At 40.1% G+C, this 22,322-nt stretch overlaps 1 protein-coding gene across 2 annotated transcripts; it reads left to right on the forward strand.

Moving 5' to 3' along the window:
• Positions 1-440: 440 nt before the first annotated feature.
• Positions 441-22,322, forward strand: LOC149286100 (flotillin-2-like). 2 transcript variants are annotated; one of them, XM_089494479.1, is made up of 11 exons: positions 441-489; positions 6,327-6,408; positions 11,324-11,414; positions 16,795-16,918; positions 17,819-17,937; positions 18,464-18,577; positions 18,672-18,791; positions 19,872-20,086; positions 21,578-21,761; positions 21,896-22,045; positions 22,284-22,322. In XM_089494479.1, exons 1-11 carry the CDS (start codon positions 441-443, stop codon positions 22,320-22,322), a joined length of 1,287 nt encoding a protein of 428 aa, XP_089350605.1. The 2 variants fall into 2 exon arrangements, with proteins under 2 accessions (XP_089350605.1, XP_089350604.1); XM_089494478.1 differs by lacking the exon at positions 11,324-11,414 and adding an exon at positions 14,118-14,208.

Here is a 22,322-nt window from a genome sequence, read left to right on the forward strand (position 1 = left end):
AAGCTCGCTTACTACCGTGTGGAGCTTCCCGTTCCCGTTTGCTGGGACCTTTATCTGGTCATGGTACCCCCAGCAAGGAAATGGTTAATCTCTCCAACGACACATTGGTACAGTGAGAGAAACTGAAGCGCGTCAGTCCTTTTTTATTCTATTGGTTAATCCTGGAAACCACGCCCACACTGAACTTCATCTTTGCATGGCGCTCATTATCCCTTCCCCGTTAGCCAGCCAGTAGTAACTGATATCAAGGACACGCCCCGTTTGTGGAGACCGTTGGGGGGAAGGAGGTCGGTTATTGAGGATTCGGACTCCGCCTGGCGCTGGTTGTATCTACGTTGTCTCCGGATTGCTTGTTATTGTTTTTTGGGGGAAGGGGAGCTGGAGGGTGGTGGCGGACTTATTACGGCAAGCAAGCACTCAAGCAGGCCACGACAACGAGCATGGGCAACTGTCATACAGTAGGGCCCAACGAAGCCCTGGTAGTGTCAGGTGAGGAGTGGTAACCGGGGGCTCCGGGCCATTGCCCACCATGAGGGGATGTGAGGGTTCCCGGAAACGGTTATTGTGTTTCCCGCAAACACTTACATACTGAAACTTTTAATTCTATATGCCTGCAGGCAGAATATGGCTCGTTTAACTCATTGAGGGCCTATAGGTCCGTGCCTTGCGCAGTGTTATCTATTAACCTTCCCTATTCTACATGGAGGGTTAATGGTTATTTATGTATTGTAATCATGGTTGTTTACATACTCATATGTGTGTGTTTGCCATCCTTGTGGGATGTGTTTGTGTTTCATGGTGTTGCTTTCTGCAAATGAGAATATATAACGTATGTGTGTATATATATATATATATATGTATGTATGTAATATATAAATGTGTGCGCGCATCGGTTATTTTTGGGAGCTCCCTAGCAGCTGGCTGTGCAGGCTGAGCAGTGAGGATCTGCAGGGAGTGGCAGGGCTCAGTGTTCACTAATCATATTTATTATCTGGAAAATATACTTGAAGACCCTTTAAGTGCCGCTTTGCAACAGCTGTAATACAGCATTGTGGTAGCACCGATAGATGACAGCCTTCTGATGTGTGTTAGGTGTGGTCCAATGGACAGTGGATACAAAATTCATGCACTGGCAGGTTTGTGTACACAACATGGCATATAGATTTAACATTTTCTCATACTAAATTAAAGCAAAAAGGGTGAGCCTTGGACAATGTAAGTGTGTGTGTGTGTATATATATATATATATATATATATATATATATATATATATATATATGTATGTATGTGAGTAGGGCCCTCCTTACCTAATGTACAGTTTGTCAGTTCTAGTTTTGTCATACCGTTTCACTGTGGGTATTGTAAGATGCGCTGCATAATTGGCCTTTAATAGATCAAAGATAGTAAAATGTCTATATATATATATATATATATATATATATATATATATAAACACACACAAGCTGCTCATCATCCTCAAATTGAAAACCCTATAGAGACATCTAAATACACATACTGATTTAGATATATTCATAGTGTATGTATGTAGGAAACCTGTAACCCACTTATCATAAAAAAATATATTTTAGGTCCCAATCCTTCACAAGAGGGAAGGTGATTGCTGGGACTGCAGTTTGTTAATAGTATTGGTTTGTGGGCTGGTTGTAGGGAGACCTCTGGTTTCAGTCTGCTGCAAGCCACCTAGTGACCCTGGGCGTGATGCACCATGATCATCCGCCTCAGTACTCTTTTTATGAAGCTTGTGCCCTCCAAGAAACCTATAGATGTGTGCGTGTGATGAGTCTAAGGAGAGAGGTTGGTCTGTGCTTGGATAACACATTATGGTTTTGACAGCTGTCATTTTCGTTTTAATGTAGTTTTACCACAGTACCGTGTGTAGAACTGCAGAGCTACTGTCTGCTTTAGCCTCACCCTTCATCATAAGCTTAAAAGATACAGGCACAAAAAAAAAACACAAATGTAGGAGAATCAAAGTTGTGGAAATAACGATGATTGTGTTACCTGTGTTGGAGCATCTGGGAGGTGATGGTGAAGGGTTGTAGGATGTCCTCACGTACGATCTTTTATACCTGACTAACATGTTATGCTCTCTATGCCTTCCTTTTAACAGATTTGTATGTAAATGAAGGTACCACCTGATGTCTTTGTGAAGATGTCATATGAATAGATATTTCACGGACTTTATTTAGCACTGCTCTATTTTTTTGTCTTGCTGAAAGAAGACATTTTATAAAGCACTTTAGAGACGTTCAAATGGGTGAGATTATATGTTCATAAAGTTAGAGAAAGTCCGTTACTCCAATTCCAAGTAAAACCTTAGTTTATAAAATTTCTATCCTTGTACCCGCTCAGCATTGCATTATTGTTATTCAAACACGTTACAAGAATTCTGTTTCCGTTTATCTGTTGATGGTATTAACATTTAAAACCTGTGCTGCTGATGATGTTCGTAATGGATTGCCCCAGTGAGAAATGTGTTGGAGGGAAATCGTGTGGAAAGGCATTGTAGTAGCCAGGACAGAATACCGTATTTGCTCGATTATAAGACGAGGTTTTTTTCAGAGCAAATGCTCTGAAAAATATCCCTCGTCTTCTAATCGGGGTCGTCTTCTAATCAGACCTCAAATAGAGGTCTGATTATGAGACTAAGATCCAGATTCCCCGCACCGCTGCAGGGCACCTGGATCCTCCTGTCTCCCCCCCCACCCCCGCACACCTACTGCTACAACTTGCTGCTGTATTGCCGGGGCAGTGGGTTGGGTTGACGTCTACGCGATCCGCGTAGACAACGTCCGCTGCAGCCGGAAGGAGGTGTGGCTAGCAGCGGGGGTTGTCTGCGTCCGTCGCGAATACCTTCCCCGACTGTCAGGAACTCTGATCTCTGACAGCCGGGGAAGGTATCCGCGACGGACGCAGACAAACCCCCGCTGCCAACTCCACCTCCTTCCGGCTGCAGCGGAAGGAGACATCAACCCGCTGCCCCGGCAATACAGCAGGAAAGCACCGGTAAGTGTGTGTGTGTGTGTGTGTGTTAAATGGGGGCATAGGGCATTTCTGGAATGCCTTATACCCCTATATGCCACTCTGGCACTTAGGGGGTTAAAATGCACATTATGGGGCAGAGTGGCATATAGGGAGGTGTAAGGCATTTCAGGAGGCAGAGTGGCGTTAAGGGGGCATTTAATAGAACACTCTGCCTCCTGAAATGCCTTACACCTCCCTATATATGCCACTCTGCCCCATAATATGCCTTTTAACCCCCTAAATGGCAGAGTGGCATATAGGGGTATAAGGCATTTCTGGAGGCAGAGTGCTCTATACAATGCCTTTTAACTCCCTTAATGCCACTCTGCCTCCTGGAATGCCTTATACCTCCCTATATGCCACTCTGCCCCATAATATGCATTTTAACCCCCTAAATGCCAGAATGGGATATATGGGTATAAGGCATTTCTGGAGGCAGAGTGGCACATAGGGGGTCAAAAGGCATACCATGGGGCACAGTGGCATATAGAGGGTTAAAAGGCATATCATGGGCCACAGTGCCATATTGGTGTGGCAAGCATGGGGGCAGATGTGCGTAACTGGGGGACAGGTTGGAAAATACAAGGAAATAAAAACAAAAAAAATATTTTTCTCAATCATAACTTTTATTTAAAAAAATAGTTTACATGAATTAACATTTACTGGTAAAACTTTTTTCCTTTAGGGTCGTCTTATATTCAGGCTTTTTCTTTTTTTCCTAAGTTAATATTCAGATTTTGGGGGGTCGTCTTATAATCAGGGTCGTCTTATAATCGAGCAAATACGGTATGTGTCAACTCGGTGTGTCGGCAGACTTGTTGAGTTTATAGAAGTCAAAGGGGAACTCCCACCATTTTCATATTACTGATATCAAAATAAAAATGTCTTAAAAAAAGTTGTAGTCTTAGCCCGATTTACACCCTAACTCTGTATCGCACTGCCTATGGTAAAGAGTTAGAAGGGCTCGGTTTTAACCACGCAATGAGACATTTTGAGTAATGAGAGTTTGTGGATGAACAGACCTCATTGGCAATGCCAAAAAAGAACCTGCTCAGTGTGTGGAAACTGACAACAAGGGCCGTCTGCAGGTAAAATAAGTTTATTGGAACAAAATGTCACTACTAACTTGACAATGAGGAATGCAGTTGCATAACTGTTGGTGAACTAAATGTCATATGTGATAAACCTGTACTCTTTGGAAAATCCCCCTTGTTTATCTGGTCGTACTTCCCTATTGTGAACTGGTATAATGGAACCAAGACATTTTTTAAATATTTTACATTTGACCTTGGATAATTAATGAAATAATGGATATTGGTAACAGAATATATATGTGCTGATACTCGACCACAATTAGACATCCATAAAATAAACAGGAGCGCTTGCAGGACTTCATATTAAAGTACAAAAATGTTTATTAATTTGTGTCATACCGACTTTTGGGTCTCCTACCTCATGGTATGTCCTGGTGAAGGCTCCGTGTAGGAGACCGAAACGTTGATATGACCAAAATTAATATTTTTTTATGTTAATATGAAGTCCTGCGAGTGGTCTTATTGTTTACATGAATGTCTATATATACCCACCGCTTAATTATGCTTTCAGGTGTCTTAAGCAGGCTCGTTGCCACAGGTGCCACACCTAGCCAAGCAGTCTGGTTTTACAAACATTTGTGAAAAAAAGTGGGTCTTCTTGAAGAGCTCCGTGAATTCAGGCATGGTACTGCGATATGATGCCACCTTTACAATAAGTCACAGAGTGGGGTCACTGAGTGTTGAGGTGCATGGTGTGTAAAAGACGCCAACGCACTGCTGATTCCATAGCTGGGACTTTCCAAACTTCCACTAGCATTTTATATCAGCACAAAAACAGTGCAGCGGAAGCTTCATGGAATGGGTTTCCACGGCTGAGCAGCAGCATACAAGCCTCACATCACCAAGTACAATGCCAGGCGTCGGGGTGGAGTGCCGCCACCACTGCACTCTGGAGCAGGGGAAACGTGTTCTGTGGAGTGAGGAGTCGCGCTTCTCTGTTTGGCAGTCTGAAAGGAGAATCAGAGTTTGGTGGATTGCAGGAGAATGTTACCTGCCTGACTGTAAAGGACAGATAATGGTATGGGGCTGTTTTTCAGGGGTTGGACCCCTTACTTCCAGCGAAGGTATTCTGAAGCATTAAGATTTCACAAGACGTTTTGGACAATGCTACGCTTCCCACAGAACCTTACATGGAAAGAGTTAAAATAACAGCATTTCAAATACCCGAGGAATGGTTTGATGGGGTAAATTGGAGTGGCCGGGTCCAAACATAGGGCATAGGCACAGACTGACCAAAATTGAGAAAAGCGCACGCCCCAAATGTGGCGTTATAGCCCCCAAACATATGCATGGGTGAGATCTCTGTACTCAAGTGATGTTGCCGAACACATGTTGGGGTAAATCCATACCTATTGTACAGCGCTACGGAGTTTGATGGCGCTATATAAAACAATAAATAATAATACCTGAAGTTCACTAAATTACTACCACAAATTTTGGCAAAGGCTTGTGGTAGAAACTCATGCATGGAAATACTAGCATTTGAAATACTTTGGGGTGTCTAGTTTAAAAAGAAAAATACATGTTTTGATGGGGTAAATTTAATTGGCCAGCTTCAAAGGTGGCCTGCATAGGACATGAGGGCAGTAGGATCAGATGTCAAAGTTCCAAAGTAAAAAGTGCACACTTCCCAAATGTGGCATTTTACCTCCCGAACAACCCGACAAACCCATATGTTGGGGTATTCCTGTACTCGGGAGATATTGCTGAACACATATTGGGGTCTTGTTTGATAGTGATGTATACCAGGAGCTATAAATCCATACCATAAAAATGGTAAAAATACCATCATTTGAAATACCTTGGGGTGTCTGGTTTCCAAAAATGCAATACATAAACTGCATTGGCTGGATTCAAAGATACCCGAAATAACACATGGGGCAGAATGACAAGATTTGGAGAAGAAAAAAGATTTTGAAATTGCAAAACGCTATTTGTACTTATTGCCCAATAACTCGCAGAAAAAGCAAAAAAAAAAATTGGGTATTTCTAAACTCAGGACAAATAGTAGAATCTATTTAGCAGTTTTTTTTTAAAAAAAAATTAGTTTTGTAGGTAAGTAAAAGGTTTTTCAAATAAAATGAGTTTTTATTTTTTCATTTTTGTGATTTCAGGTACATTGTACTGTAGGTTTAGGGAAGTATTTCTGTAAAGTACGAATAGTCTATTTTTTCTTTCCACTTTTAGGTGGCTGCTGTGGCTCTGATACAAAGCAATATGTGTACGGCGGATGGGCTTGGGCATGGTGGTGCATTTCAGACACCCAGAGGTAAGTAAAATGTATGAAATAGTCACCTTTTAGTTTTAGAACTAGGTATAGTGTACATTCCTTTTGCATGTTTGACCTATAAATCTCTTTAAAGCTACAATCCAACACAAAACATAAGCGTATTATGAGTTTTAACACAAATACATAGCATTGCAATTTCATAATTGTTTTATATACAGATCATACCAGTCAAAGTGGTAATATAAGTATCTCTATAACCAGGAAGCAGATTTGTCCATATTGTCACCTTTTAATTTGTTTAGGCTGTTTCAGTACAGCTTCCACTTCTACTTCATTTAGGGTCTTGTCTATTGTCTTCTGTTCATTACACACCTTGATTTCACAGTGCAAGGTAGCACCTTGAAATAAATGGGGTGTATAACCGAGTCATTGATTCCTTTCTGTTTAACCCTTACACATCAGCGCACCATATGTGCTGGTCATAAATACGCACCTGACCTGTGGTGGGCATGGTAAGGCGTTGGGTGGACAGGGCCAGTGAACACACAGTGTGTAAATAATTATACCTAAACATGGGTTCTATTGGATTTAATCACTACAAGTAAACTACATTTCCATCTAATGCAGCAGATGTTTGCTTTCCTGCATTTTATATACCTGCCACCTGTAGTGCCATTTTACAGCCAATGGCCTGTTCCACATATTGCTTTGGGACGAAAGGTGGATAATAAAACCAAGAGTAAAGCCAAGGTCTGCTGAGGAGTCATGATACATAACTTTGCATGCTCAGCATATTGCTTCACTTCTAATAGTTTACTTCTCTTCTAAGCTTTATAATCTGCTCAGTTTTGTCACAACCCACTTGTCACTGGTGAACATTCTTCCACTGCAGAATTCAATTTTAAATGCATACGATAACATTTAAAAACGGGGAACGTTAGTTGTTAAAAGGGAATACTAATTTTTGTTTTCGGAATTTTAATGTCTTTCAACTCTGCCAATAAATGTGTTATTTGCAAAATTTGCTTAATTTCAAGTTGGTATCCCTTAACAACGCTATATCAGCAAATAATGCATGCTAAAGTAATTCAGTATGAATTCTTTACCGGTTATAAAACTGCAGCATGCCACAGTGTCCCAAGAAATAAATGGGATTGGTTTATTTGCGAGCTGGTGGTCTCATTCCCCTGAAACTCTCATGAAAGCTAGCATCGCCTGTAATGCTGAAAGTTGGGAGTTTGGGATGTTGGCGAATTTCCAAGTACCTTGGGGTTCCAAATTATATAGATATCTTTATCGAGCGGCTAGAGAGAAATCACACAGACAGGAGTGTATGTATAATAAGATCTCTGATTTTATTGCGTACAAGCACATATTTATACCCATCTGAAAAGGGGTTGAGACATAACAAACATTTCTTAAAGCAGTTATTGTTATAGGGGCGTATTTAACATATCCCTTATTGAAGCATAAACAGGTTAAACCATGAGTTCTGTCTTACATCATAGGTTCCTGTTTTGCTATATGGAAACTCGCACATAGACAGTCCATACTTTATTTATAAACATCTATATCCGATAGTAGCGTAAGGACCTAAGGTCAATAACATGACTCGTATATAGAACACCAGTATTCTTCCACACGCCGGAGGGCAAATGCATAGAGGGAATTCTGGGGAGGAAAAAAGTCAGATGCATTCACCCGACCTCTACCAAAAAGATGTCTGTAGATAATCAATGATGTACCTGATACGTGATCAAAAAACAGACTTGCTTCGCTGTAGTCATAGTTACTGCAGTAGCAGACAGCTCCGTGACCAAAGCGGTCAACCTACAGCAGATCCCCTGCGCTTCTGTGCATGTGATCGATGCCACAGCCAATCGTATCCACAGCTACAGTCAGATGACAAAGGTAGTGCATATGTGTCTCTGCACTCTTCTCTGAGATCGTTTTGTTTTTTTAAATTTAGATTTGTTTGCTTCGTTTAAAAAAACAAAACAAAAAAAACCTATCTGTCCTGGAAAAAAATAAAATATATACACACACTGGCCACTTTATTCGGTACACCTTGCTAGTACCGGGTTGGACCCCCCTTTTGCCTTCAGAACTGCCTTCATTGTTTGTGGCATACTTTCTACAAGCTGCTGGAGACATTCCTCAGAGATTTTGGTCCATATGGACATGATGGCACCACCCATCTGCTGCACACCCATGATGTGAATCTCCCGTTCCACCACATCCCAAAGGTACTCTATTTAATTGAGATCAGGTGACTGTGGAGCCCATTGGTGTAAAGTGAACTCATTGTCATGTTCAAGAAACCAGTTTTGAGATCCCGCTGGAAGTAGCCATCAGAAGATGGCTACCCGGTGGTCATACATAGGGGTGGACATGGTCAGCAACAATAGGCGGCATTTTCTTCCACACAACTGCCGCTCACAGGATATTTTCTTTAGACCATTCTGTGTAAACCCTAGAGATGAAAATCCCAGTAGATCAGCAGTTTCTGAAATACTCAGACCAGCCTGTCTGGCACCAACAACCATGCCACGTTTAAAGTTGCAGCCATGTGATTGGCTGATTAGCTATTTGTGTTAACAAGCAATTGAACATGTGTACCTAATAAAGTGGCCAGAGAGTGTATGTGCGTGTGTACACTAAATGAGAGAGGGAATAGCAGTTAAAGAAAGAGACCACAAAGACAAAAAATTGCCCTGGTACCATAGCTTAAAAGCACTGGTCTTGATGGGATTAAAGTACATATGATGGATGGATATTTTTTCTCCAATTTTTTTCCCCTAGAGGCCAGAGATTTTATGGCCATTGCTGTGTTCTCTTAATTAAATAAAAGGAGTCTTCACAATGAACTTAGTTTTGTTTTTTTTCTGTCTTTATCTCTGATATCCGTACTTTAAATTTTTCTGTCATTCTTGATATCCCTGACTTAATCCTGTCTGTTACATGTGAGGAAATAAGGAATCAACATTAAGTAAGTAGTGTGATCTATCTCCCTTCCCTAGTAAACTGTATTGAGCAAAGTTTGGGGGGGGAATCATAAAATTACCCCCCCCCCTGGGAATTTTATTTCATAGCATGTTATGCAAGCTGGCACCTATATGAAACATTGCACTTCATGTCTGTTAAGTATCGAATTATTTAGAATCTGTCAGATTAAGCTCCAGTATGTTTTAGCGTTAAAGGAACTGTTGGTATAGTAGAAAATTATTTACTAACGTTTAAACCTTTCCTTAGCTAAGCTTAGCATTTTTACAAGGGATATTGTTATTTACCTTGACCTTACCCCTTGCTCCTCCTGACATCCCTAACTTTCTCATAGGGTTAGAGTGCCAGGAGTAGCCTAATGAGTATATGATTGGGATGTGGATGCTAGGTGCTGCGGTCTCATAGCTGTCAGGAGGTAAACAACGTGCTTTGCCTGGAGACAAAAGGACAGTGCAGCCAATCCCTGGAAAATAAGTAGATTAATAAGTAGTTTACCTGGTAAATCTGTATAATACTTTCATTTTCCTGGCATAGTTAATGGAGTACACAAGAAGACCCTCAGGCAAAAAGCCCCTTTGACTCCCCACACATTTACATACCTCATCTTTCTTTATACATTTGGCAGGCCAGTGTCTATTTTGCCAATCTGTCACACACTGGAGGCTTCTATTGAAACCTGTCGGGTACCAGATCCACTTCTACACATTTGGGCATTTCTATATTGACTGCAGGCACCTCAGGCGACACAAAGACTGGCCTTGACTACTTCGAACCACTGTCCTACTTGTTCTAACATTATGGTTTCATGGTTGTTATAGCAATGTTTGATCCCTTTAATAATCTATAGCAATCTGAATAGAGTAGCAATTTATTGTTTTAGTATTGTTCTGTTATCTAGTCTAATCTGTCATTGTACTCCTTTCAAGTCTGATAGTAGAGGTTCTGCAATGATATTGTATTTTTTTTCCCCCTTTCTCTTTACAGAGCACTTAACTTTGATGCATAGTGTGGCATCCTCTTCACAACATTACACATGCCTGCCTCTTTACTTTTAAACTTTTTTTTGCAATCTGATTTTTATTATGATTTTATTTAATTTTGTTGAACCCAATTGGAAATGAGACCCTGTAAATAATCCCCTTGTCGGCTGTCTCCTGATCTTGTGTGCATTTACCTGGGAGCTCATAATTATACCTCTTTTAATTATACCTTGCTTGGTTCGCAAAGTGATCCCGCTTGGCCAACGGCATCCAATCCTGTGAAACAAGCTTAGGACGCCAGCGTACTAGATAAGCTTTATTATTATATTTTATTTATATAGCGCCAACAATTTACGCAGCGCTTAATACAATACATATATTCAAGGGGTCTGACAAGACTAGAATTGACAGACTAAGACAAACCGATACATTAGGTGTAGAGAGCCCTCCTCGCAAACTTACAACCTTGAGGCTTTAATCAATATGTCGATTTAACATTGAATACAGTTCATGAAGTTTATCCCTGCAGTGGAAGAAATTTCTTTTCACGTTTTCTGTGAATGGTTTAGCATCACATGTAACTTCACATATAACTGGTAAATGTAAAAAGACACATTTTCCCTATCTCTGCTTTATTATTCTTTGAACTCTATTTAACCACAATACAGTTTTCAGCTTGGATTTGAACATTTGACAGAAATATATGCAAAATGTCAAAAGAATACACCTTTCAATAATCTCTTAAATATGCAAAACAAATGCATCCTTCCAGCTTTATGCCTATGCTAGGGATCATCTAAGCATATTTGAGCAGTTCACCCGGTTGCTGTACCTATCCTTCTCTGTTTGTGAATATCCTGCACGTCTAACACTCTAAAATGTGAATCTTTACACACATGGCTATTTTCCATGGTGATTCTGTTTAACTTTGTGTGTTTGATGTCCCCCTTCCCCTTTCTAACGCTGCTCAGCCTGTCACTTGAGATTATGACCATCCTCTGTCGCTGCGAGAATATTGAGACGGCGGAGGGCGTACCTCTGTACGTGACGGGGGTTGCACAGGTAATAAACTACCAGCTTCCTAACACCGCTCCTCTTCCCATTCCTTCTTCCCTTGTTCTGGTATCTACAGCTAGAGTGGCAAGAAGAATCTTCACTAACGCTTTTTTCTTTAACAATCTTTGACCCAATGTTTAACTCGTTTCAGCTTTCTTCCATTTTACTCCTTCTCTTCAGTTCAACCAGGAGTCACATTTGAATGTAACGTGAAGCTTTTATAAATCAGTAATACACATGAGCTCTCTGAGTAGCGACCCATGGACGCTCTTTCCTGATGGCAATGGTAGATTTGTAATCATGTGTATCTTTACAAAAATGTAACAAAGTCATTTTTAAGCAATGATTGTTTCATATTGGTGCCAGTTTGCATATGATGGTGTATTTTCATCTGCTGTGTTCTCCCAAAACATAAATCTCTGGTATTTTTACATATTTACCCCCTTAGTTGTATTAAAACATTGTGGAAAAACATGATCTGACTCCTTTTTAACGATTGCATTATTACAGTTAGGGGATAAGAAAATTACTTTAAAGGCATTTTTGAATTAAATTTTTTCCCTGGCTAACACAGTACAACTATATACCAGCTTTTCCCAAATACACTTCTGGTGTGCCCTGGATTTATTTTCCTTGTATTATTTATTTGTTTTTTTTCCCTTTTTGATTAATGCAACCTTTGTAAACAATAAAAAAAAGTTGTTGTAATATACATAGAATTCATAATCTCTTTTCATTGGAGTCCTGGTTAGTATTTTTGTTGTGCCATTTTAATTGTTTGAATTGTTAGAATTTAGTTCCAATTACATCCATTCCTCTTCAGTTATGACTTCTTTGTATTTTGTTTTACCTGTAAACTTTATAGATACATAGACATCTTATTTTATGCAGCAGTAAATTTATTTTATGATGCACATTAATTACACATTAATGTAGAACTACAGTTGGAGGGAAGAAGTGATATAGCTCATGTTTGTGCAACAACTTTCTGTGCTTCTCTAATGAATCTTAACTACCCAGGCCGCGCTGAAAAATGCTTTTTCCTGACCACTCTCAGACTCGCTGGCATACATTTAAACACAAAAATATGCCTGCACTCAACATGCTGCTTTTAGTCCAGAATGTGTAAGATGAATGAATGTGTTTTAACAGCAGGGAATGTAAACAAGAACGCAAGCAATGTAAACTTTTAGGTCCCTTATGTTTACACATGCCTGCTGCTATACTTTCAGCGCATTACATTATAATGTGCATCTTTACTGCATGATGCACATTTATATAATCCTGGACGCTGGTTAAATACACACACTTGTTGAAAGGTTTGGGGTAACTTACAAATTTCCTTGTTTTTGAAAGAAAAGCAAACGGCTAAGTGACCCCAAACATTTAAATGGTAGTGTGTGTGTGTGTATGTATATATATGTGTGCGTATATAAATCTCCTGTAACTGGTTTTAAAATAATGGTAAGGTGACTTCAAGTTGACCAAAAAGCTGCAATTAAACGTGGCACAGCATAGTGATGTCCTTAAAGAAATCTTGTTGGTTTTAGAGCTATACATTATCCTGAATCCATAGCCCCTATGTTTTGTTTCTTATGTATTAATCATTTTTTGGAGGGGGGGGGTTTATATACCTTTTGGCAGCACGTGAGCTGGGTTTATGATTATGGCTATGAAAGGCTCAGCTTCTGTTGGATAAAGTATGGGGACCGTTTAACAAGCATTAACACCCACGTCTCAGGAGGAGCTAGGAAGAAACAGTGTTTTGGGTTACATAAACCAGTGTAATGCACGTCAAATACTTAATAAACTCATCCATAAATTCTGGTATTCACCTTTGTCCATAGTTTATATACACAAGATGTAGTGTACTGGCCATTAATTGTGCACTGGTCATTAAATGTGGGTAGAGGGCCACAGAGAAGCAAGAGATGCTCCTCATGAGGGCTTTGAGAGCCTGCATAGGAGCCAAACTGATTCACCCACCTATGCATTGGTGACCCATATCTTTTGAGTTCTTCAGTTGTTTCCAACTCAAGTTTGCATAGGCCCATGGAGATATAATGATCACAAGAGATGAAAAGAAAGCAATAGTAATGTATGCTGTGGGTTAGAAGGCAGTTGTAAAAAAGAACATATCCCGCGTTCTCACCGATTTTTATATGCAAACTGGAATTAATCTGAACAAAAAATGTGAAAGTCCGTTCCACCTCCTCTGCTAATTTTAGTGCAGCATAGATCCTAGTACTATTGAATGTCCAACGTTTTCTTAAAAATAATTAATCATCAATAATCATCCAGGCAATGCGTAATTGGCATTTCAAAAAATAACATGACCTATACAAACAATTTGGATGGGTTCTTTCAGTAAACCTCATGAAATGTATTTGTGATAAGACAGAAAATATACGCTCACCTCAAAGGCACTACTTTAACTGTAGGTTACTAATAATAAAACTTATGTTTGTTAGTATAGTATATACAATAAATTGCCAGCTGATCCTGTTTTACATGAAATACTCAATTCTTAAGTTCTGCGTTAAAGAAAATGTTTGTTGCTAATTAATAATAATTAAAAAAGCACTGACCTGAAACCTGAGCTGCTCATTGCATGAAATGTGACTTCTGGTCTGACCTGGGGTATGTGGGATGTTTTAAAGCTGGTACTTGAAACCTGGAAACGTGCAAATATGTTACCTTTTTTGGCAGGATTTCCCTAGAAATAATGACGTTACAACCCAAGTGCGAGGACGTTGAGACGGCTGAGGGGGTAGCTTTAACTGTCACGGGTGTGGCACAGGTACAGTAACTTGCAGCACATCATTTTCGGAATGCGTATCCACAGAAACGGTAATCATAATCCCTAGGCGGTCTGCACCAAGCTCACGAATGCTGCACCAAGCTCATGACATTATGACCACCTGCCTAATATTGGGTAGGTCTCCCTCTTTGCAGCCAAAACAGCCCTGGCCCATTGAGACATGGACTCCACTAGACCTCTGAAGGTGCGCTATGGTATCTGGCACTACAACGTTAGCAGCAGATCCTTTAAGTCCTGTAACTTGCAAGGTGAGGCCTCCATGGATTGGACTTGTTTGTCCAGCACATCTTACAGATGCTCGATTGGATTGAGTCTTGAAGAATTTGGAGGCCAGGTCAACACCTTGAACTTATGTTCCTCAAACCATTCCTGAACCATTTTTGCTTTGTGGCAGAGCACATTATCCTGCTGAAAAAGGCCAATGCCTTCAGGGAATACTGTGTCCATTAAAGGGTGTACATGGTCTGCGACAATGCTTAGGTGGTATGTGTCAAAGTAACATCCACATGAATGGCAGGACCCGGTTTTTCTCATCAGAACATTGCCCAAAGCATCATGCTGCCTCCACCGGCTTACCTTCTCATAAGCCGGCCATCCACGTGATGTAAAAGAAAACATAATTCATCAGGCCAGGCCACTTTCTTTCACTGCTCCATGGTCCAGTTCTTATGCTCACGTGCCCATTGTAGACAGTTTCGGCAGTGGACAGGGGTCAGCATGGGCTCCTTGACTGGTCTGCGGCTACATAGCCTCATACGCAACAAACTGCGATGCATTGCGTGTTCTGACACCTCTTGTATCAGAACCAGCATTAACTTTTTTCAGCAATTTGAGCTACAGTAGGTCGTCTGTTGGATTTGACCATACGGGCAAGCCTTCACCCCCGCCATTAATGAGGCTTGGCTGCCCATGACCCTCACCCCACTTCACCACTTTTCCTTCCTTTGACCGCTTTTGATAGGTACTGATCACTGCAGACCAGGAACACCCAACAAGAGCTGAATTTTTGGAGATGCTCTAGCCGTCACAATTTGGCTCTTGTCAAGGTGTTATTCACCTCACCCATCAGTGGTCATAATGTTATGGCTGATCGGTGTATCTTAACTTGTGCAGTAACAGACGTTATATGATAGCATGCTTGTATGAAAGCAGTTATTACCAAATGATGGAGATGTCTTCATGTTTAAAAAAAAAAAAAAAAAAAAAAAAGTGACGTGACAGATGAGCATTGCATGGCACTGTGAAGTCTCTGTGTTCAGTGCAGTTGAAGATTTTTTTTTTGACTTTGTTTAACATTAAAACATCTCAGCAAAGCTAATTGAAGTCCGTTAAAGGATCAAATACCAAAATTGCTCATTCAGATAGAAATAGCATATTAACACAATCTAATTGTGACCTGTTTTCTTATAACCATATGTGCATTTTTAAAAACATTCAGTTGGAAGCGCATTCCGGATAATGTGGTGTTGAAAAACTCTGGAAATTGCTTAAAAAAAAATAAAAAAAAAATGTACACCTCTGGTTTACTTTTTTTTTTTTTTTTTTTTTGATTTATGGTGTTTAATAAGTTACTACAGTATGTTTGGAAGAACTTGTGGAATTAAGTCCAGTCCATGTAGTGCTCTGTTAATGCAAAGTTTTATTACAGCCGGTCCTGTGAATGTGACGGATGATGAAGGCTATTCTACACAGCTGAAATTTTGTGTTGATCAAAGTTAACCCACATGTTGTCTACATGATTAATAGGGGAGGCAGGTGTCTGGGTTTACAATCCCTGGTAGTCTGGTGGGAGATCTTTACTGACTGTGGCCTGTTTTTGTCTAGTTATCATGTTATACCCAACTGTCTGTATAGGTGGGGAAGAGTTTGGAGGAACAAGCCAGGTTTCTTCTGTATTCCCTGGAGATGTAGAATGGCCAGATGCCTGGGGCTCAGTTGCTAACCTGCCACACTCACCAGCATCCACTAACCAGACCTGTGGGATCTGGTGTATTGTACTGAAAACCCTATGGATTGACCAATATTGCCTCGTAATGATTGAAGAGGTTTATACCTTTTATATAGGTCTATACTCTCCATCTAGTGCTGCAGTTTTGGTAAAATGTAAGATTACTGGAAGTTCACATCTTCCTTTTATTCCCATGTCTAAAAGTTTGAATTTCCTGCAGAGATGATGTTGCAATATTGTCCCTGTTATATATATTGTTAAAGAGGGAATGCAACGTTTTGTGTTTTTATTCATATATTAAAATAACTTCTGCTTTTTTCCCCACCAAAGGGGAAGAAATAACCGCACAAAACTTTTGACCGGTTAAACGTATAGCTCCCATTCATGCAATAAAACCGTGTGGATCACTAATACACATTTTTTGCATTTTTTGACCTGTGAGCACCATTAAGTTTATTACGCTTCCCTGTAAACTAGGGTCTGGAAAAGTGATATATCTGCTTAAATAATATTTGAGCTTGACTTGTATTTATGATCTTGCTGTCCTGTCATGCTTGCTCTATAATATGACGTATCTTGCAATATAGCTAATCGACAATCAATTTTTTTCTTTCAAGGTGAAAATCATGACAGAGAGAGAACTCCTGGCTGTGGCTTGCGAGCAGTTTTTGGGGAAAAATGCCCATGAAATCAAGAATGTTGTTCTCCAGACCCTGGAGGGCCATTTGCGGTCTATTCTAGGTATATAGTATATTTGTATGTTTTCATTTTGTACCTTTTTTTAATGTGAAACGTCTTTCTCTTGTGCTTTTATAAATGAACTTAAATTTAAAACTGTTACTAGAACTGTACACCAGATCAGATTTTACCTACCAAGCAGTTAACACATTGTTTAGCAGCTTTAAAGGAGTATTATATCTACCACGACACTCAATCCTTTCAATACGATAGAAATCCTCTAGCATACAGCATCTTCTATACTATGTGAGAGGTCCTTTTACTTTGTTTTAATAATGTTTATTGTATCTGTGTAGTCAAGGTAGGTGGACATTCCATACACTATTTTTTGACATTATATTAGAAGGTCCATGACTTGTGAAACAAAATCCTGCAGAATTACAAATGAACAAAGCTGGCTTAAGACACTAAAGATGGATTTAAAAAAACTTTTTTTGTAGTAAGCGGAGGCTATCTTTGCGTTAAGTAATAAGGTGAACAGTACACATTTTTAAACCTATTCCGCGATTGTTTGCAGCTTTATTCACAAATGTGTGAGTTATATGTTGTTGTTGTTTACTCTGACCTTACTACCCCTGACAGCCTTCGTAACCGTCACCAGGAAACACGAGTCAGGCTTATAGTTTTTGTTAAAAAAAAATAAAAAATATCCCAGTTATCAGATCTTCTTACGTAGTCAAATTATCTGCTGCCCTTGGATTGAAATATAATGTGAACATCCGCTCTATATGTTGGCTCATTTTTATTTTGAGAGGTCCTTGTGATTTTCTTTACACTTAAAACAAACAAAAAAAACATGTATTTTGATGATTTACATAGTTGTGGGTTTTTTTTTGTGTACAAACCTTTTATATTATGTGAATGTTGAAAATCTGCTATATAAATGTCTGTACTTTTATGCAGGTACCCTGACGGTGGAGCAGATTTATCAGGACCGGGATCAGTTTGCCAAGCTGGTGCGGGAGGTGGCAGCTCCTGATGTTGGTCGGATGGGAATAGAGATCCTAAGCTTTACCATAAAGGTAAAATGTAACATACTTTAGAACTAGTTGAAATTATGACTGACTTCTACCTTACCAGCTATAAGAACTGTATAGAAAAAGTATGACCACAAGTATATATTTAGAGGGTGTTTCCATATTACGCAGAAATATGGCCTTTCTCTATAAGCCATCCTACAGATGAGTTTCTTAGACTGAAGGGTATGAAAGGGTATGAAAATGTAGTGAAAGAGGTAAAAGAAGCCATTGAGTCTCCCCACAAGGTAACCTAAAAAGTGACAGACTGCACAGGAAAAAAAAAAAAAAGGAAATTTAAACCAGAAGACACCTTGATTTGGTTTAGGATTTGCTGTTTATTACGAAAACCACAACCGTTTACAGCATAGGAAGCAGCTTCGATAATGTCTGCCACCCAGCTATAGAAATGAGAACAGGCAGATGTAAAAGATCGTATACAATAAGCATTTACTTTCAGCCTGATGCGAGTCTTACTGGTAACCACCATCAAGATGTACTGAACTTTTTATTTTTGTTTGTTCTCACATAGGATGTGTACGACAAGGTGGAATATCTGAGCTCCCTCGGGAAGACGCAAACAGCTGTTGTTCAGAGAGATGCTGACATTGGTGTGGCTGAAGCAGAGCGTGACGCGGGCATACGGGTATGTAATAGAGTACAGAATCTGTATAATATGCTATGGCGATCGCATGTGTTGGGTATGGAGGTGTTATCATATCTTTTCCTTCATCGTACAGGAAGCATTGTGCAAGAGAGAAATGCTTGATGTGAAATATCTTGCTGACACTAAAATGGCTGACTCCAAGAGGGCCTATGAACTGCAAAAGGCAGGGTTCAGCCAGGAAGTAAACACAAAGGTAAACGCTCTCTGACTGGGAACATGTTTTGCTTCGGGTAGTCTGAATATCATATTATGCACATTTGATCTGAGCATTTTGTTGAAGGCAGTGGGGTGCCGCTATAGTATGCACATCCGGTTACCATACAGCAGCCCTGGAAAGGCAGCCTTCGCTGTACATCTAAAGAAGCAGGTGGGGGGCGTTACATACTTCACTGTGCTGCGGAGATATAGCAGACTGATGGTGCTGATTGCCATCTGAAAAGCGTTGAACTAGCCACATCAAAGTACCGTATTGGCTTGAATATAGACCACGCCCTAAAAATAGGTGCTATTTTAAAGAAAAAATACACGAGTGGAATGGTAAAACAGTATTGTATCTAATACACAAGAATACATGTGTTTTTAATATTTTTGATATCTATTATGCAGTTAGTCAGCATATGTTTTATATACAAACAGAAAACCAATAGACATTTTAAGGTCCCCCTTAATTCATAATGCACCTTACTTATAGATATGCCCCTCTGCCCCCAAGATATGTTTTATGCCCCCTAGAAATGCCACTCTGCTCCCTAGATACACTGCCAGCACTTCCACCGGGGCTTCTATGACGGAGAAGCACTGGTGAAAGTGCCGGCAGCGGAGGTTGTCTGAGCGCATCGCCCAGACATCCACCAGCTGCCGGAGAGGAGGATCCAGGTACCCTGAAGCGCTGCGGGGGATCTGGATCCTAACCCTGCTAAATGAAAAGAAAAAAAAACACCAGCCAACAACTGCATGTCCCGGGCGTTGGGCAATATGAATTGCGCATCCCTGCGCTAAACCCTGAATATAGGCCGCGCCCCCACTTTAAGGACTTAAAGTGGGTGGGGAAGTGCGGTCTATATTCGGGCCAATATGGTAAATCAAATATAAATCTTTGTTAAAGGTTCATATTTGATTAGAAACCTAAAGCCTTGCAGGGCCCTAGCATATATCTGCACACCTCATATAGAATTTAATACTATATGATGTGTATGTGATTAACTGCATGATTCTTGGTTAAGGTAGGCTTTCGATCTTAAAATTGGCTTTTACCTTTTCCCCCCTTGTTTAGAAAGCAGAGGCCCAGCTGGCTTACGAACTGCAAGCAGCTAAAGAACAGCAGAAGATTCGTCAGGAAGAGATTGAGATTGAAGTGGTGCAGCGTAAGAAGCAGATCGACATCGAGGAGAAGGAGGTTATCCGTACAGATAAGGAGCTGATTGCTACCGTCCGTAGACCAGCTGAAGCCGAGGCCTACAGGATGCAACAGATTGCTGAGGGACAGAAGTAAGCCTTACAGATAACAGAACACATTTCTGAGGCTTATTGGAACACCAATCCAATATGAAAAATCCAGATGCCCTGTGTGAGCAACCATTTGTTGCCTGTTTGCTTGCTTTTTAAGGTGTTCTTTACAGCAGTGGGTTGCATATTAACTAAAGTATTTAACTGGATTTATAATGCATCTGACTTTTATTGGCTAGTGAATTCTAGCTAATGTTTGCTTGGGCATATAGCAGCTTGATGCTTGTCTTGGCAGGAGGGAATACGCTTCCCATATACATGTGCCCTGCAGCATTTATTCCTTGCATAATGCTTAGGAAAACATACACAGCTATAGAAAGTAAAAGACTGATTCATCAAATCAGCCGCCACTCTTACTGTTACTGATTTATATCCTGTTGTGTGTTTCTATATCCTCTTTATTCCAAAAGAGAAACACACAGTGTCGGCAGATAAGAACCATACGGACCATCTAGTCTGCCCGTATTCTGAATACTTTCCTTAGTCCCTGGCCTTTTCTCATCTAGAATAGATGCATGCTTAAACTCCTTCACTGTGTTAACCTCTCCCACTTCTGCTTGTTGTAGTAGTGCTTTTCTTTATTGTGTTAGAAACACGGAAATGTCTGTCTCTTTATGTCAAATACTAAAGCCTTTAGATTGCCAAAACGCCAATAAACGAATCCAAGCTCTGGACATTCTCTAGATTGTTCCCAAAGAGGAAACCATTGTATGAGATTGACCTCTCTCAACCACACAACCATACCCATGCCTCTCTTTCTCACCGTGAACGCATACAATATTACTCAACCACTCAAACATAATTATCGGACACAGCAGCATGCATGGTTCAAGCTTCTGTTTTAGTTGAGCGAGTTAATGTGAGGACTTGTTGTGTGTCCCTACTGAGTGCCCACTTCCTGGAGTAATGTTTAATTGCAAGACTTTTGCTTTTATGACACCATTATCTGGCATTGTAATCATTTGTTGCATTTCATTATCTTCCTGCTGTTCACGTTCACTATCCTTGTGCAAAATTGATACTACCAGATGGGTCGTTTGGCTGTTATTTCACGTTTTACTGTTGTGTATTCTGGTTGTAATTACACAGCATGGCTGGCATCCCCATAGTAATAATATAGGTTACGCAATCTCCTATATTTGCAAGAAGAGCATTCCTTCTCAGTCTAAAATGGCTGTGTTTCAGAACATACTGCACATCTGAGTTTGAAGTGCGCTTTTGCTTTGTGGTTATATTATGGAGCAAGCTGATCATTTCAGCAGTCTGGGAGACCATGCTTCTAGATTAGGTTTTCCAGCTTGTGGTTTGATAAATTGGAGCCATGCCAGTATTGTTACCACTGGCCAATCTCGGAAACAGGAACTTGCTTATAACTGTCAGTTGTGTATCCGGCAAATTCATTTTGTATAGCGAATACATGGGAAAGAGACTTTATCACTAAATATATAAACATTGACTTTTCCTTTTTTCCAGGGTGCAACAAGTGCTCATAGCTCAAGCTGAGGGAGAAAAAATTCGCAAAGTAGGTGAAGCCGAAGCATCTGTGATTGAAGCCATAGGAAAAGCTGAAGCTGAGAAAATGAAGTTAAAAGCAGCTGCCTATCAACAGTACGGGGAAGCTGCCAAAATGGCGCTGGTCTTGGATTGTCTGCCTCAGGTAGTGTTTTATTATTAATAATAATTTAAACTTATTATACCACCTTTTGAAATTGAAGGTGTATATGCGCCTCTTTACATTTCAGTTTTGTCACTGTACTGTAATTTTCACATACTCCTTATATCATTCTCCAGATTGCTGCCAAAGTATCAGCACCTCTTGCAAAAGTGGATGAAATTGTTATTCTAAGCGGAGACAACAGTAAGATTACTGGGGAAATGAACCGATTGCTGGCTGAGGTCCCGGCTTCTGTGCAAGCACTCACCGGGGTGGATCTGACCAAGGTTAGTTTCTGTCTGGTACATGTTTGGTTCCAGGGCTTGCATAGATGTGTACATAGCTGTTTTATGTTGCTATATTGGTGACAGAATGATTTTACACTAATGCTTGTTTGATCTTCTATTTATCTTGAACTATTTGTATGCAATATGTAAAGTGACATTATTTAGAATTCAGTTAAGCTCTGTGCTGCTTAATAATTCTGTATTATTAAATCAGATTTTCACTTGTGTTTTCTTGCAGATACCACTGATCCAGAAAGCCACGGGACTCTGTTCATAA

This window comes from Sceloporus occidentalis, unplaced genomic scaffold, assembly GCF_023333645.1.
Source record: "Sceloporus occidentalis isolate IW3139 unplaced genomic scaffold, rSceOcc1.0.p SCAF_72, whole genome shotgun sequence".
Taxonomy (NCBI): Eukaryota; Metazoa; Chordata; class Lepidosauria; order Squamata; family Phrynosomatidae; genus Sceloporus; species Sceloporus occidentalis.

Coding starts and splice junctions, on each gene's coding strand:
- LOC149286100 (XM_089494479.1), top strand. CDS start 441: ATGGGCAACTGTCATACAGTAGGGCCCAACGAAGCCCTGGTAGTGTCA. Junction 16,919..17,818: donor CCATTTGCGGTCTATTCTAG/GTATATAGTATA, acceptor ACTTTTATGCAG/GTACCCTGACGGTGGAGCAG. Junction 18,792..19,871: donor GCCAGGAAGTAAACACAAAG/GTAAACGCTCTC, acceptor CCCCTTGTTTAG/AAAGCAGAGGCCCAGCTGGC.